This window comes from Hemitrygon akajei, chromosome 8 (assembly GCF_048418815.1).
Source record: "Hemitrygon akajei chromosome 8, sHemAka1.3, whole genome shotgun sequence".
Classification (NCBI taxonomy): Eukaryota; Metazoa; Chordata; class Chondrichthyes; order Myliobatiformes; family Dasyatidae; genus Hemitrygon; species Hemitrygon akajei.
The window spans coordinates 28,546,728-28,565,453 of NC_133131.1; the positions used below are offsets into that span (position 1 = coordinate 28,546,728).

At 40.9% G+C, this 18,726-nt stretch overlaps 1 protein-coding gene across 5 annotated transcripts in view; it reads left to right on the top strand.

The window, feature by feature from the left end:
• LOC140731758 (rab effector Noc2-like) overlaps positions 1 to 18,726 on the top strand; it is a 237,000-nt gene that overhangs the window by 128,049 nt on the left and 90,225 nt on the right. For all 5 annotated transcript variants that reach the window (XM_073053529.1, XM_073053531.1, XM_073053530.1 and 2 more), the window contains one exon: positions 3,212 to 3,298. In XM_073053529.1, the coding sequence (XP_072909630.1) occupies positions 3,212 to 3,298 (87 nt within the window). The remainder of the gene's footprint in view (positions 1 to 3,211; positions 3,299 to 18,726) is intronic.

Here is an 18,726-nt window from a genome sequence, read left to right on the forward strand (position 1 = left end):
GGCATCTTTTTCAAAATATCCAGTACTAGAGGGTATTTAAGTTGAGAGGGGGAAATTCAAAGGAGAAGAGTGAGACAACATTTTTTTTACACAGCATGGTGGGTGCCTGTAATGTGCTGCTTGGAGTGATGGTGGAAGTAATTGCTACAGAGCTACTTATGAGGCTCTGAGATAAGCGCATGATAGTGGTGTTCTTCCTTATTGCCTATTCAGGACGTGTGATGCATTGGTGCTCATATGTCTGTAAAAGCCCCAATTATATTTTTTTAAATGTATATAAGTTAATGTGGATATATCAGCAATATCTGCATGAAGTAACAAGATATGCACATTAATGACTATGCCAATTAATCTTAAATTGTTATTTATTTAATAATGTTCAAAATTTGCACATACTTTTTGCAGCACCCAATTCTGAAAAGCTAGTTGCCACCTCTGACTACCCCCACAGATTTGTTATACTTGTATGATGTGTCCTCAGCTCCAATAATGATTGTTCCGAAAGTCAAAGATATATATTTGATCATTTATTAACTATTACCAAACATACAATTTTGAGGCAGTGCAACAGTGAAATTGAGCAGTCAACAAAAGATATGACACCTGTCGATCCCCAGTTAAGAACTGCACCGAAAAAAGAATGAATATGTAACTTATCGTCTTTGCTTTTACCATACCCATTGTGACTAGTTGCCATAATAAATTAATAAATGCCAAGCAGAATACAGTGCAGATAGAAAACAAACGCAGAGCTCCAGCACTTTTAATGATATGCTTAATGTTCATAATGAGTTTCAATATTTTGATACAAGGATATCCCAGTTCATATTTTTTTTTAATTACTTAACAAAGGAGAGCTCCTTTGTTTGCTAGTATTCAGGGAACGTGTGAATATGTGAGAACATTGAGATTTCTCAGTTCAAACTGACACTTATCAAGACCTTGCAGATTAATTTAACAGGTTTTATAGTAGAGCAAGGGTTTGCATTTGATGATTAGGATAATTTTGACATTAGTTTTTAAATTTTCAAGTTTTCGCAGTGTTACGTACCCCGTAACTGGGTCACTTATCAGCAAAGATAGAGCGGTCTGTTGAAGTCTGATGGTACTATTTTTAACAGTATTTATTGATAAAAATACACAAAAATAACATCGATGCAAACATACAGATAATATACGTCGTCAATACTAAATCTAAAAGCGCGGGTATAATAATAATCAATAAGAAATAGCTCTATCGTTGTCTAGGGGATAATGTATTGTCCGATGGAAATATAAAAGTCACTCAAGTTCATTCAAGCTGCATGCTGCAGCCTTTGGTTGGAGTCAAGAGAGAGAGTTTAAACTTGCCCATTCCTTTTATGATGTCAATCCCTCGAGAGTCGTTGGGGCTGATTTCTCCTTTGTGTTAGCTAAAGCCATTCTTCCGTGGCAGGGCCCACCAATTCCGAGGCAAATGGAAAAGGACGCACGTGGACTTTCCACCGGCTTTCGCTATTACGCTGTTACAGGATTTCTAGCGTTTCTTCTGGTGCGTCTGAGGGGCTGTTCCCACAGACCCTCTTTTATCCCCACTCACGGGGTCTCAGATGTCAATCAGGGTGGAATGATGCCATCTCCCAACCAGCCCACGTTGCCTGAGGCCTTCCACGAAGCACAGTACTCAATACACAATTCCGTCTCCAAGAGACAATGGCCGTTTCCCGTAGCTTTGTATCGCCGAGGGGCCAAGACATTCCAAACGTCTCTCTCTCATTTCCTGGGTCTCCTGACCTGAATTAATAGCGATCTTGCGATTCTCAAAAAGGAGGGGGCTACTTTGGGACCCTTCGACCCCTCAGAGTTGGGCACAGGCGTAACAGCAGCAAAGGCCATTCAAAGAAATTGTAACATTCTAACTGAATTGCACATTGAAGTGGGTAATGGTTTAAACAATGTGAGTAGATAGTCTAAGTTTTTAGTTAATAGCTACCAAATGATGACCAGTTAGATGACAACACATAGCTTTTGGATTTGCATATTAGGTGTTATTAATGTTGTTTCCATTTTTGTTAGCTCGGTATCAGAGAGTGGTTCAATATTTGCTGCTAAACTTAAGACTGAATTTAAAACACAAATCTGGTATTATTCCTAATGAACCACTTAGGAAACTTAACAATACTAGCAATTGGGAATTTGAAAACTGAATTGTAAATGTTATTGGGTGGGGAGAAAGTTTGCTTCAGCTGCAGACACAGATGGAAATGGGATTGCCAGGCAGTATCAGGTTGTAGCTGGTGATGAGTGGAAGGCATTGGCCAGAATGGCAAAATGATTGGAAATCAAGAAGGCGGAGCCATGTTCCATGTATCCTTAGGTCAGGAGGGTAGCGAACTTAGAGAGTTCAAGTTGAGTTGAATTGGAGATTAAAATTGCTGAGGGTTGCAATGAAGCAGGAAAGGGGGGAGTATATTTGGTGCAAAAATCATGCAGGGCTTGGAGATGGTAGTAGATTTTAGAATTGTTCCCACAGGACTGAAGTAAGTTAGGGTGCTGGGAGGAAGAGAAAATACCAAAGAGGTCAAAGGAGAGACTAGGGGCAATATGTTTGGTAACGGTAACCACACTGTTAACACAAAGATTTAAACAGGGAAGACGATCCCCCTTCACCATTGCCAATTCCTATTTTCCTCTCCTTCTCTCACCTTATCTCCTTATCTGCGCATCACCTCCCTTTGGTACTCCTCTCCCTTTTCTTTCTTCCATGGTCTTCTGACCTCCTCTACCAGATCCCCCCTTATTCAGCCCTGTATCTCTTTCACCAATCAACTTCCCAGCTCTTTACTTCACCCCTCCCCCTCCCAGTTTCACCTTTCACCTTGTGTTTCTTCCTCCCCTTCCCCCACCTTCTAACTCTGACTCATCATCTTTTTTTCTCCAGTCCTGATGAATTGTCTCGGCCTGAAACGTCAATTGTTCTCTTTTCCATAGATGCTGCTTGCCCTGCTGAGTTCCTCCATCATTTTATGTGCTTTGCCAGGGGATATCAGCAATAAGTTACTACCCAATCTGAATTGTTACATTTTTAATAGAGTCAATACTGGAAAGGATTTCAACATCATGGCACTAAATGCAATTGAAATTTCTTTGTGCATAAAGTAACTCTCGGGCTAACTATGGTTAGTTCTTCATTAATTTGATTACTGAGATACTCTTTTTTTTCTCTTTGCAGAAAGTCTGTATAAAGTGTGGAATTGAAACATTTGGGAGTCAACGAAAACCTGTTTGGCTTTGCAAAATATGCAGTGAGGGAAGAGAGGTAAGTTGCGGAAGTTGGGAAATGTTGTACAGTCTAGGTGTCTCCTTTTAAATGGAACTCTCGAGTATTTATGTACAAAAGTGGCACTGTAACCCATGTGTGCAAATTGCTTTCTAGTCAATGCTTAATATTCACTTCAGGGTGAATACTTATAAAATATCTATTAAATATTAAATTTTCCAAAGGAGAATTTTGTTGAAAGTCATTTAAGTATTTATTGTTTTCATGTACCAAAAAGCACCATGATTAGAATTTTCTTTGCAACACTGGTTAAGTTCTCACCAGTTAATGTTAAAATGGTGGATGTTTAATCAAGATATTAGTTCATTTATAGTTATTCATCTGAAGTATTTTCACCTACATGCTTGTACACCCAGCTTATGGAAGCAATTCAATTTTGATCCTCATTAAGAATCAAATGCAAATAAAGAATCCCTTATGTTTCACTTCTGTTTCCTTTCAGCTAGCTCCCAACAAGACCAATTGTTTAAAACCAGTCTTGGTAATCAATATTGAATTATTTGTGGCATTATTAGACAAATGACAAAATTTATCATGATAAGTGTATACAGATATCCATTACTTTGCAAAAGTTTTGTTTGCCAATTTAATTAATTTATTTAGTGATTATAGCATGGAGTACGTCCTTCTGGCCCTCTTCAAGCCATGCCACCACAGCAACCCCCGACAAACCCAATTTACCCTATCCTAGCCAAGGGGCAGTTTACAATGACCAATTAACCTACCTGGTACGTCTTTGATTGTTATAGCTGGGGGTGGTAATGAGGATGAGCTCCCACTAAATGCTTCCAATGGCGTGTGCCTCAATTAGCCTCTGACAACCAAATCCAGCTCCTGGCCTTCATGTGTGGCTTAGCTTCTAAGCTCAGTGGAACTGATTCTATTGACAGGAGAAGGGGCAGAGGCAGGTTACTGGCACCTTAAAACCAGTCGCTTTGGGCAGATGGGGCTCATCAGCTGTGGTTGGCAGCACATCTAGGAGAATGCAAGCTCTGATCTCAAACCTCCACTGCCTTGTGGCTACATCTACTCATAGGGAAGGCTTCGGGAATAAATTCTGAGGGAAAATTCCGGAGCTTGAGCCTCTAAGGCAGTCCTTCATTGAGTTCAATGCTGACTGGCAACTCCTGCGATGCTGCTAGTGCGAAACTGAATCAGTCTCTGAAGTTTCCTTGGGTTCATCAGATGTGTGGAGAGGGGGAGCTTGCTACATGGGCAACAGCTGCCTCTCCATATCGTACTGCCCCGGCTCGCATATCTAGCCAATACAATATCCATGGTCAACTCCAGCTAACAGAGGCCTCACACATTACATATCTTTGGAATGTAAAAGGAAAGGTAACAGTATTAACAACAAGAAGCAATTGAATCTCAAGTGCAGCTCTGTCAATGGAGTTTTCCATTCTTTAGGTTAATAGTCTTGCTAAAATAAACTGCATTTTACACAGACCATTGACATAAGTGTCTATGGAAATAAACCACAACATATTAACACAATAGTCAATAGGAGGTAGACTTCATTTGGTTGCAATATAATGTTCCCCCAGAAGAAATTTGTGTTCTATGAAGGGTAGAGATGTTGCAGTATAATGGACAGAATAGTGGAAAAAAAGAGTTTTAAGGGCGTGATATATTTCTGTCTTGGAGAGGCAGCGTATTCAGGAACTGTAGCAGCAGAATATTTTCAATTGGAGCTCAACCGAATCATCAAGGAAGGTGAGTACTCCCCCAGACAAGTGGTTAACGTGGATGAAATGGGAAGCTGATGTCATCACGGGCATTTTCACGGTTAGGGATGTAAAAAAGGCTCCAAGCTTAAAGGCTGCCAAAAACAGCATCTTTTTTTCTTCTTGGAGGCGACTACTCAGACTCTGAAGGGATATTTAGTGGTCAATCTTTCAAAGGTGTGGCGATTCAACAGAAACTCCTAGACAAAGGGCTGTACTTACAAGGTTATATAGTTTCTGTCAGCCTTTGTTGATCAAAATTATGTGAGGAATAACCTGAAAAACATAGCCTTGCCCATCACCACAGGACAACTGGTTACCACTGAGGATATAACATGTTAAGGGTGAAGGGGGTAAAGTTTAAAGGGAACTTTGGGGAGGGGGCTTCTTCACACACAGAGTGGTGGGAGTGTGGAATGAGCTGCCAGATGAAGTAGTAAATGCAGGCTCACTTTTAACATCTAAGAAAAACTTGGACAGGTACATGGATGAGAGGTGTATGGAGGGATATGGTCCAGGTGCAGGTCAGTGGGACTAGGCAGAAAAATGGTTCAGCACAGCTAAGAAGGGCTATAAGGCCTGTTTCTGTGCTGTAATGTTCTGTGGTTCTATGTCAACGTTACTTAATTATTACAGTCAATGGATTGGACCAATATTTTCAAGGTTTGCCATTTACAACGTGCAATGAAGTCTGTCATTTCGGAGTGATATGGTAATGACAAATCCATCATCCACACAATTCTGAGAAGTCACGACATCTGGTTGGCCCCACACAACAATAAGTACATTCTCCCTGTGACTGCATGGTTTTCCTCTAGGTACTCAAGTTTTTTCCCACAGTCCACAGTAGGTTAATTGGGGTCATTGTAAATTGTCCTGTGATTGTGCTTGGGTTAAATATAGGTGGTTTGCTGGATGCCATGGCTCACTGGGCCGGAAGGGTCTGCTCTGCACTGTATCTGTAAATAAATAAATAATTTGTACATGGAGGAATTTGTAGGTTAACAGATCTGAGAAATCTCCAAGCTGGCAAATCTGAATGTCACGTGAAAAGCTCGCAAATGAAAATTTGCTGCAGCTTGAACTTCAGAGATCTTTGCAAGACCAAGATTCTTTCAAGATTGCTCAACCATACTGAGAAAAGTGCACCACAACGAGGCTATCTGGGCCATGCTACCATTTCAGGAAATTGAAGGCTGTCTCCAAAGGACTGATTTCTAATCCAGAGCCCAGAATTAGAAGTGGCTGCGTGATGGAAAATGTCAGGCTTTGACATAAGAAGCTTTACCAAATAAAGCAAGTTGTCATGATGTACATCAATGTCTTCCTTAAGCCTCAATTATCAATCACCCAAGAACAGTCACAGGTAGAACCCTCATCTTCAAGATTAAAGCACCACCAAGTTCTGATTCAGCTACTTCACCATTACCTGAACATCTGCCCTATCACAACCTTGATATTCAAAATGATTATGTCTTATAGGCAGGAGCAGATCACTATTCAAGCCTGCCACACCTTTTAACAAGATGATAGCAATATAAGCCTTGCATTCCCACCTACTCAGGTAATCTTTCATCTCTTTGTTAGCCAAGAAACTGCCTCATAGAAGATTCCACTGGACTTTAGGAGGAGTTCCAAAGGGTGTAAAACTAGGGGGCATAGATTTAGGGTGAGAGGAGAAAAACTTATAAGAGACCTGAGGGTGGTAAGTATTTGGAATGAGTGGCCAGAGGAAGAGTTGTGAGGCAGATAGAATTGTATCATTTAAGAAGCAATTGGATATGTACATGCGGGGGGATGGCTTCAAGAGCAGGAAATTAGGGTGAACTGAGAGGGCACCATGATTGGCATGGATTTGTTGGACCGAAGGGCCTGACTCTGTGGTGTATTTATTTCAGGCAACTCTCAGTCTGGCAAAAAAAAGCATCATGTCTTACTTAATTGCTCAGAACCTTAAATTTGTGGCAGTGACCTCTATTTTAAGATTTTCCAGTAAGATAATGAATCCCTAAGCCCTCTATTTAAAATTTGCATTTGTGGATTTTTGCTTGTGAAATGGTAAAGTTCGTTTTTTCATGCTTGGACACAGAGCAAGAATGTATTTTTTTAGAGACACAACACAGAACAGGCCATTCCAGCCCAATAAGCCACACTGCCTAGCAACCCACCTACCTATTTAACCCTAGCCCAATCACAGGCCAATTTACAATGACCAATTAACCTACTAACCAGTACGTCTTTGAACTGTGGGAGGAAACCAGAGCACTTAGAGGAAACCAACATAGTCATGGGAAGGACTTACAAGCTCCTTACAGACAGCGTAGAAACTGAAATCTGTACTCTGTCGCCCAAGCTGTAATAAGGCAGGGCAAAGTACTGGAGAGTTTAACATCGGTAGCTGAGCGAAGGGCGCTGAGTAGGCTACGGTCAATTATGGATAACTCTGAACATCCTCTACATAGCACCATCCAGAGACAGAGAAGCAGTTTCAGCGACAGGTTACTATCGATGCAATGCTCCTCAGACAGGATGAAGAGGTCAATACTCCCCAATGCCATTAGGCTTTACAATTCTACCGCCAGGACTTAAGAACTTTTTAAAGCTATTATTAATGCTTTTTGAGATGGTGATTTAGATGCATATCATATTTTTTTTTACTGAGTTAAGTATTGTATGTAATTAGTTTTGCTACAACAAGTGTATGGGACATTGGAAAAAAGTTGAATTTCCCCATGGGGATGAATAAAGTATCTATCTATCTATCTAACTGCTAAGTTACCATGGCAAAAATAACAGAGAAAAATGGAAATTTTGGAAATCTAAAATAAAAATAGAAAAAGCTGGAAATGTTCAGGTCAGGTTGCATCCGTTCTTTTTCCACAAGCGCAACCTGACCTGCTGAATATTTCTAGCATTTTCTGTTTTTATCTTGTATGCTGCCTCGATTTCAAATTTCCTTCCATCTTTCTAGCTAATTGAAATGTACTTTTTGTCTTATACCTGTTAGATTGCATCCTTGTGTGACCTTGTGTTTCACGACTGCATAGTCTACCAAATGAGATGTCACTTACATTCCTCGCCACATCAGAGGTGCTTTCATTCGCTGCCTGCTTGAACCATCGTCTGTTGTATGCACAGATGCCACCTCATGCTGCAATAAAAGCCTGAGCTTTAAAAGCTTTTCTTATCAGCAGTAATAAGAAGGAGAGAACACTACTGGGAAAAATTAAATTAAATCCTTTTTGCATTCTAGCTTTGGAAAATTTTTATGAAAAAGGATATAATCATCGATATTCTTGATTGAACTCATGGTTTAAACACAGTACAAATATATTGCACTTCGTATTGAAAACACAGTTGTATATTCTTTGTATTGAGCTCCAGTTGTGTTTACTAATTAGTAAAGTCACATAGAGCCAGATTTTTATTGAAAGTATTACACAGTTTGCATGATGCATGGTGACGCTAATGTATAAATAGGATAGAAACTTGTGCCAAGGAAGAATTACTCCGTGAATTGTGAATTGCCACGTTGCTGGGAGATCAGCTCTGCTCAGTTATTAGCTTTGTGAAAATGTGACCGTCCTATGAATTTCATGAACCTGCAGGACCTGCATGTTAATTGCCATTCCATTCATTTCAACTTAAATCTAGCAATCGACAGCACGGTGGAAGCAGGAAGTGCTGGAAATATTCATCAGTGCAGACAGCCTCTGTGGAGACAGAATTAGAGTTAATGTTTTAGAGAGATTATCTTTCATCATGTCTAATGAAAGATTGAGGATCCCTACCATCCATCCCACAATCTCTTTGACCCACTACCATCAGAAAGGAGATATAGGAGCATCTAGACTAGAACTGCCAGACTAGATTACAGCTTCTTCCCCCAGGCTGTGAGATCTCGTCATCAAGAGAGTGAGCTGTTTACTGTTTAGCTATGATGCGCACTACATGCATTTTGAATTATATTTTAACTTATTTATGGTAATACTTTGTTTTCTGTGTTGTGTATGATATGTTTTGTGGATGCACTGTAGTCTGGAGGAAAGCTGGTTTATTTGGTTATATATATGTACAGTTAGATGACAATGAACTTGAAATGTCAATGTTTCAATTTTTATTTTATGCACAATAGTGTATGTGGTACTACAGTTGAATTCGGATTTATTGAAGCTTCACAAGTTTAAGCTCTCTTCTCATTGGTAGTCCTTTGTAGTTGAGAATGACTTTCTTTCACTTCAGTTCTAAGAGTCCAAGCGTGGCCAAATTGCCCTCTTTGGATCCACAGTTGTAAACACATGTGGTTCTTGTCAGGGTAGCTGGACGGGTTGTTGGGACTCTGCACAATCTTTATTTATTCTGTAGCTGAAGATCGAGTTGCACAGTGTGTTATCGGGATCTCTTTTTATGGTCACAGGCCAGGCTGTGAGGTTGGGAGGATGTAACATTTTCCCAAGGAGACTTTGCGAATACCTTTGCACTGTTTCTTTCTCTTCCAAAGAAATATCTTGTAGGAACGAAACTTGGAATAGTGTGCTTGTTTTGGTAGACTGATATAAAGCTACAGATGATGTGGCTCATCCTGGAGTTAAGTGAGCATCATCAATAAAGATGCTGATTAACAAACAGTGTCTTAACATGCAAATTAAAACTTTTGAAGATAGTTTTGGTGGTAAGTCGAGAGCTACAGAAAATTCAGCCAGAGACCATTGAAATGAAAGCACAATAACCTTCCCTAGTTGAGGCTTTGCAAGCATTAGGGAAGATGAAATAGACCATGCCACACAACCTAGAGTAAGTACAGCTGCCTGTTATGTTGGCAATAGAAACAGACCAACACCAATGGGGAAGCACTGCCTAACATAACACAAGTTGGACTGGAAAATGTTTTCTAAAATAAAACTTAGATGTTGTATCTTGACACATTGTTGGAACTTTCTGAAAGGAGGTGGAGGCAAAAACAGTCACCTAATTAAGAAAAACACTTCTTGGCTGTGCATTTAGAGAACCCTGATCTAGAAGTCTTCATACCAATTATTCAAAAATGGGATTTGCCTGGGGAGCTCATCTCATTTCTCGTCAGAACATTTTCAATGGGCCAAATAGTATCTGTTGATTACCATGAGAAAAGAAAAAGAAAGTTTTAATAATTTGCAAGAAGTCTTAGGAAAATAACATGATAAGGTGAAGCAAATGTCCATTTTTGAAAAAAGAAATAATCTGGCTTGATGGTAGCTGGTAGCTTACCATTTGTAAAGGAAATGGCAGGAAACCTCTTCTATATAAGAAGTTCAATGTTGCTAAGATCAACAAATTCAAAGGCTCTATAAACGCAAGGCTCAGTATTGGCCCCATGGCTCAGTATTGACCATCATGGCTCAGTATTGACCATCATGGCTCAGTATTGGCCGTCATGGCTCAGTATTGATTGTCATGGCTCAGTATTGGCCGTCATGGCTCAGTATTGACCGTCATGGCACAGTATTGACCGTCATGGCTCAGTATTGATTGTCATGGCTCAGTATTGGCCGTCATGGCTCAGTATTGACCGTCATGGCACAGTATTGATTGTCATGGCTCAGTATTGGCCGTCATGGCTCAGTATTGACTGTCTTGGCTCAGTATTGGCTGTCATGGCTCAGTATTGGCTGTCATGTCTCAGTATTGGCCGTCATGGCTCAGTATTGGCCGTCATGGCTCAGTATTGGCTGTCATGTCTCAGTATTGGCCGTCATGGCTCAGTATTGGCTGTCATGTCTCAGTATTGGCTGTCATGGCTCAGTATTGGCTGTCATGTCTCAGTATTGGCCGTCATGGCTCAGTATTGGCCGTCATGGCTCAGTATTGACCATCATGGCTCAGTATTGATTGTCATGGCTCAGTATTGGCCGTCATGGCTCAGTATTGACCATCATGGCTCAGTATTGATTGTCATGGCTCAGTATTGGCCGTCATGGCTCAGTATTGACCATCATGGCTCAGTATTGGCCGTCATGGCTCAGTATTGACCGTCATGGCACAGTATTGATTGTCATGGCTCAGTATTGATTGTCATGGCTCAGTATTGACTGTCATGTCTCAGTATTGACCGTCATGGCTCAGTATTGATTGTCATGGCTCAGTATTGACCATCATGGCTCAGTATTGGCCGTCATGGCTCAGTATTGACCGTCATGGCACAGTATTGATTGTCATGGCTCAGTATTGATTGTCATGTCTCAGTATTGGCCGTCATGGCTCAGTATTGACCATCATGGCTCAGTATTGATTGTCATGGCTCAGTATTGGCCGTCATGGCTCAGTATTGACCATCATGGCTCAGTATTGATTGTCATGGCTCAGTATTGGCCGTCATGTCTCAGTATTGGCCGTCATGGCTCAGTATTGACCGTCATGGCTCAGTATTGATTGTCATGGCTCAGTATTGATTGTCATGGCTCAGTATTGACCGTCATGGCTCAGTATTGATTGTCATGGCTCAGTATTGATTGTCATGGCTCAGTATTGACCGTCATGGCTCAGTATTGATTGTCATGGCTCAGTATTGGCCGTCATGTCTCAGTATTGGCCGTCATGGCTCAGTATTGACCGTCATGGCTCAGTATTGATTGTCATGGCTCAGTATTGACCGTCATGGCTCAGTATTGATTGTCATGGCTCAGTATTGACCGTCATGGCTCAGTATTGATTGTCATGGCTCAGTATTGACCGTCATGGCTCAGTATTGATTGTCATGGCTCAGTATTGATTGTCATGGCTCAGTATTGACCGTCATGGCTCAGTATTGATTGTCATGGCTCAGTATTGACCGTCATGGCTCAGTATTGATTGTCATGGCTCAGTATTGATTGTCATGGCTCAGTATTGACCGTCATGGCTCAGTATTGATTGTCATGGCTCAGTATTGACCGTCATGGCTCAGTATTGATTGTCATGGCTCAGTATTGGCCGTCATGGCTCAGTATTGACTGTCTTGGCTCAGTATTGGCTGTCATGTCTCAGTATTGACCGTCATGGCTCAGTATTGATTGTCATGGCTCAGTATTGACCATCATGGCTCAGTATTGACCATCATGGCTCAGTATTGGCCGTCATGGCTCAGTATTGACCGTCATGGCACAGTATTGATTGTCATGGCTCAGTATTGGCCGTCATGGCTCAGTATTGACCATCATGGCTCAGTATTGATTGTCATGGCTCAGTATTGGCCGTCATGGCTCAGTATTGACCATCATGGCTCAGTATTGACCGTCATGGCTCAGTATTGACCATCATGGCTCAGTATTGACCATCATGGCTCAGTATTGACCGACATGGCTCAGTATTGACCATCATGGCTCAGTATTGACCATCATGGCTCAGTATTGGCCGTCATGGCTCAGTATTGACCATCATGGCTCAGTATTGACCGACATGGCTCAGTATTGACCGTCATGTCTCAGTATTGGCCGTCATGGCTCAGTATTGACCATCATGGCTCAGTATTGACCATCATGGCTCAGTATTGGCCGTCATGGCTCAGTATTGACCATCATGGCTCAGTATTGACCGACATGGCTCAGTATTGACCGTCATGGCTCAGTATTGACCATCATGGCTCAGTATTGACCATCATGGCTCAGTATTGATTGTCATGGCTCAGTATTGGCCGTCATGGCTCAGTATTGACCATCATGGCTCAGTATTGATTGTCATGGCTCAGTATTGGCCGTCATGGCTCAGTATTGACCGTCATGGCACAGTATTGATTGTCATGGCTCAGTATTGGCCGTCATGGCTCAGTATTGGCCGTCATGGCTCAGTATTGACCGTCATGGCACAGTATTGATTGTCATGGCTCAGTATTGATTGTCATGGCTCAGTATTGACTGTCATGTCTCAGTATTGACCGTCATGGCTCAGTATTGATTGTCATGGCTCAGTATTGGCCGTCATGGCTCAGTATTGACCATCATGGCTCAGTATTGGCCGTCATGGCTCAGTATTGACCGTCATGGCACAGTATTGATTGTCATGGCTCAGTATTGATTGTCATGTCTCAGTATTGGCCGTCATGGCTCAGTATTGACCATCATGGCTCAGTATTGATTGTCATGGCTCAGTATTGGCTGTCATGACACCCAGAGGATTTGAAGTTGGCATCAAGTTATAGTGTAGATGCAGCAAAAAAATTACACAAATACTGATGGTCAGAGAAGGCCTGAGGCAGTGCACATTTCAAGAACAAAATACTTAGGATAATGCTTTAAGTCAAGCAATTCTATTGACTTTTGATTTTTCCAGGTAGATCCTTTGTGTTGTTAATCAAAATTAGGTTCCACATAAGCATCACCCAAATATGGTAGCATCAAGGGTGTGGGTAGGGAATCCTTCTGTCACAGTATGACTACCCTGCAGCTGAAGTAAAAATGTAATCCACACGTTAAATACAATTGATGAAGATTTGTTTGTAACCACAGACAGGATCTAGAAAGACCCAGTACGGGAGCGAATCTGGACATAACATTGAGAGGTGGACAGAATTTGACAAGTGGACTGGTGAGAAATGGAGGCCATTCAGCAATCATTGCAATGAGTTGCGATGAGCAGGGGGCATCCAGTTTGTTACTGAGTGATAATACCCACTACACTGAGAGAAAATCTTTTAGCCTAACTTCCTACCGAGTAAAGAGAAACAGCTACTATGTAAGCAATTGCAAGAAAATATAAAAGTGGCTTCAATGGACAGTAAAACAAGCCATTGTGATGCTAATCAGAAAGAACAGGTTCAAGTAAGTACGAAGAGGAAATATCTTACAAGCTGGTTGCTAGATTGTGTTTGTTGTTATGAGTAAATGAGTGTAATAAAATTTAATTATACTTGACTGTTGGAAAAGAAGTAACTCAATGATAAGCAGTGTAACATATCAATATGAATGAACGTACTATTTCGTTCACCTTGTTCTGATTGTCCCGCTCTAATCTCTGTCTTTGGGCAGTTGAGCTGCTCAAAGAGTGTCCAGTGGAAGCTGAAGGAACAGCATCTTAGCTGCTAGTCAGACGTGTTTCAGTCGTTCAGTTTCAGATTTCAGATAATGAGCCTGTCTGGTTGGCATCAAAACAGGCTGAAAACCTATCAACCTGCAGTTTTTTTCTTTCCCTTGTGTACACTCTCTTTCACAGATCACCTTCACCATACAGTCTCAGCTGGTTCTGTATATCAGCATATGTCAGCTTCTCTTGGTGTCAACCATGCACCGGCACTCTCTTTGTTCTTTTTATTCCCCCTCAATATGTGCACTGAAAGTATGTTTGATACCTAACATTCCATAATTCTAAAGATCAGTTTGCACTTGCACTCCAATGTAGACAACAAACAATCTTCGAGCAGCAGAAGGTCTGACCCATTATACTTCTAGTCTCAATATTGTGGTTACTGTGTGCAGATTAAGTAAGCAATTGAATTACATGGTTAAAATACATCTTATTGTCTCCATGGTGAAGATAGAAGTGCATATTACAAGATGTTTTCAGCTGTTAGCTGAGGAATGGAATATAAGAACAGGGACTTAGAACTATAAACAGCACCAGAGACAAAGAAAGACTGCAGATGCTGAAATCTGGAGCAATGAAGAACCTACAGGAGAAACTCAGTGGTCAGGTAGCAGCACCTTTGGGGGAGGGGGGTGGAATTGGTCATGTTACAGTTTGAAATCCCGATGCAGTGTTTAGACCTGAAATGTCAACAGTTCCAGATATTGCTTGACCTTCTGAGTTGCTAGTCAGACTACAGCTTGAGAATTTCATGGCACTCTGGTCACCATTTGGATGGAATTGCACTGGAGAGGATCCCACTAGATTTATGAAGATTTTCAAAGTGCACGTATGTCACTACACACAAGCCTGAGATTCATTTTCTTGCGGGCATACTCAATAAATCCATAACAGAATAATAACCATAATAAAATTAATGAAAGACCTCACCAACTTGGGTGTTTAACCAGTGTGCAAAAGGCAACATATTGTGCAAATACAAAAAGAGAGAAATAATAATAATAATAATAAATAAATAAGCAATAAATATCAAGAACATGAGATGATGAGTGCTTGAAAGTGAGTTGTAGATTGTGGGAACATTTCAGTGATGGGGCAAGTGAAGTTATCCCCTTTGGCTCAAGTGCCTGATGGTTGAGCCTAATAACTGTTCCTGAACCTGGTGGTGTGAGTCCTGAGGTTCCTGGAATTCTTCCAGGTGGCAGCAGTGAGAAGAGAGCATGCTCCTGGGTGGTGAGGGTTCCTGAAGATGGATGCTGCTTTCCTGCGACAACGTTTGGTGTAGATGTGCTTAATGGTGAGGTGGGCTTCACCAGTGATGAACTGTATCCTATCTACTTCTTTCTGTAGGAATTTCTGTTCAAGGGCATTAGTGCCTTCATACTAGACTGTGTTGCAGCCAGTCAATATGCTCCCCACTGCACACTTTACCCTGGTTGTAAAGTTTTACTTGTGAGGAAAGACTGAATAAGCTCTTATTGCTTTCTTTGGGACTGAGGAGGCTAAAAGGAGACTTAAAATAGGTGTGTTAAATAAATAAGGGGCCTAGACTGAAAAAAAAATAGGTAGGAAATATTTCCCTTTGTGGAGCTGAACAGATTTAAGGTATTTGGTAGAAGGATTCCAAGAAGAATGGTGTCAGAAGTGGAAGTAACTTTCTGAAAAGGTGGTGGAGGCAAAAACAGTCAGCAAATTTAAAAGCTCTTTGACTGTGTATTTGAAGAACCCTGATCCTACAGGTCCTCAGACTGATTCCCAGAAAGTGGGATTTGTCTGGGCAGCTAAGTTTTCTCCAGAACCTTTTCACTGGACCAAATGGTATGTTTCTGAATTGTGTATTTTCTGATTCTGTGATTAATCACTGCAATGAATCACAGCTGTAATGATCCATAAGCTTGGCATTTCCACCCTGTGCTTGGAATACCAGGTTCATTTTGATTGCAAATTAAATATCGTTGTGATATGCTCATCCGTCTTCTCAAACATATTTTCAAACAATCCTGTGATAAATGAGAAATTGATTTACAATTCTGCAAAGTATTCTGAGTAAGTTTGGAAGCCTTTACCAAAGAACCTGTTCTGTTACTTTAAAAAAAAGCTTTAAAAATTAATCTTTGATGTTCTAAAAAAAAAGTAAGCTTTTTTGCAAGTGCAACCTAAACAGAGTAACTTGCAGGGCTATTTCAGGGTGGTTCAGAATTACCTCATTATAATGCCCAATGGAATAAGAAGAGAGATTGGTGAACCAGATTTTTATAACTTTGTGGCAGCTAAGTTGCATCATGAATGATACCAGATCCGTATTCCAAATTTATTTAATTATTTGAATTTAAATTTCTTGACTGTCACAGTAGAATGTGAATTTGTGTCTCTGGATCAATAGACTAAGATTAAATTAACTGCTTTGCTACTGCTTTTCTAGAGCAGGTTGAAATGTAATTGATTTGATTTAGCGGATAATTTAATTTAATTTTATTGTAATGTGTATGCACGAGTTTTCAAAATTCAACTTGAGTAATATTAGATGGCAGTTCTAAAAAAAAGTATTATCTGATCAGAAGCTCCTGTTTTGATAGAATGAGTCAGTCCTGTTGATGATATTGTTCAGTAACAGTAGATAGTCATAGAGTCAAAGAAAAGTACAGCACAGAAACAGGGCTGTTTGGCCTATCTAGTTCATGGTAAACCATTTAAACTGCCTACTCCCGTCGCACCCGAACCATAGCTATCCATACCCCTACCATCCACACACCTATCTGAACTTCTGTGAAGCATTGAAATCGAGCTTGCATGAGCCACTTGCGCTGGCAGCTCGTTCCACATTCTCACTACCCTCTGAGTGAAGAAGTTTCCCCTCATGTTCCCTTTAAACTTTTCACATTTCACTCTTAACCCATGATCTCCAGTTGTAGTCCCACTCAGTCTCAGTGGAAAACATCTGTTTGCATTTATCCTATCTATACACATCATAATTTTGTTAACCACTATCAAATCTCCTGTCAGCCTTCTACATTCCAAGGAATAAAGTCCTAACCTGTTCAATCTTCCCTTACATCTCAGGTCCTCCAGACCTGGTAAAATCCTTGAAATTTTTCTCTGTATTCTTTTCAACCTTACTTATATCTTTCCTGTAGGTAGGTGGCCAAAACTGCACATAGTACTCCAAATTAGGCCTCACCAACATCTTATACTTCAACATAACATCCCATCTATTATACTCAATACTTTGATTTATGAAGGCCAATGTGCCATAAGCTTTCTTTACAGCCCTATCTACCTGTGCCACTACTTTCAATGAATTATGGAGCTGTATTCTGAGGTCCCTTTGTTCTACTGCATTCCTCAGTACCCTGTCGTTCACTGTGTAAGATACAGCTTGGTTGGTTCTACCAAAGTGCAACACCTCACACTTGTCTGGATTGAGTTCCAGCTGCCATTTTTCAGCCCATTTTTCCTGCTGGTCCTGATCCCGCTGCAAGCTCTGATAGTCTTCCACCCTGTCCACTAAACCCCCAATCTTGGTGTCATCTGCAAATTTGCTGATTCAGTTAACCACATTATCATTCAGATCATTGACATAGATGGCAAACACAACAGACCCAGCACCAATCCCTAGTCACAGGCCTTTAGTCAGAGAAGCAACCATCTGCTATCACTCTGGCTTTTCCCAAAAAGCCAATGTCTAACCCAATTTGCTACCTCATATTGAATGCTAAGCAACTGATTCTTCTTGACCAATCTCCCATGCAGGAGCTTGCCAAAGTCCATCTGGACAACATCTACTGCCTTGCCTTCATCAACCTTCCTGGTAACTTCCTCGGAAAGCTCATAAGATTGGTTAGACATGACCTATTAAACACAAAGACATGCTGACTAACCCTGATCAGTCCATGTCTATCCAAATTCCCATATATCCAAGCCCTTCGAAATCCTTCCAATAACATTCCCTCTACCGGTGTCAGGCTTACCAGCCTATAATTTCCTGGTTTATTTTTAGAGCTTTTCTTAAACAGCAGAACAACATTAACTAACCTTCAATCCTCTGGTACTGCACCTGTCGCTAAGGATGATTTAAATATCTCTGCTAGGGTCCCTACAATTTCTGCACTTGCCTCCCATAAGGTCCGGCCCTGGGATCTTATCCATCGCAATTTACCTCAAGACAGCAAACACCTCCTCCTCTGTAATCTCTATAGGGTCCATGACTTCACTGCTGCTTTGTCTTACTTCTATAGAGTGTGTCCATCTCCCAAGAAAATACAGATGCAAAATATTCATTTAAGATCTCCCCCATCTCTTAGATCACCATTCTGATCTTCTAGAGGACCCATTTTGTCCCTTGCAATCCTTTTGCTCTTAAGATATCTGCAGAATCCCTGAGGATTTTCCTTCACCTTGTCAGCTAGAGCAAGCTCAAACCCTCCTGATTTGTTTCTCAAGTGTTCTCTTGCATGTCTTATACTCCATCAGTACGTTATTTGTTTCCAGCTGCCTATACCTACTATGCATCTCCTTTTTTATCTTAACCAGAGCCTCAATATCCCTTGAAAACTAAGGTTCCCTAAACCTGTTATCTTTACTCTTTGTTCTGACAGAGTTTGTTCTGACAGTTTTATACTCTCAAATATTCCCTTTTGAAGGCCTCCC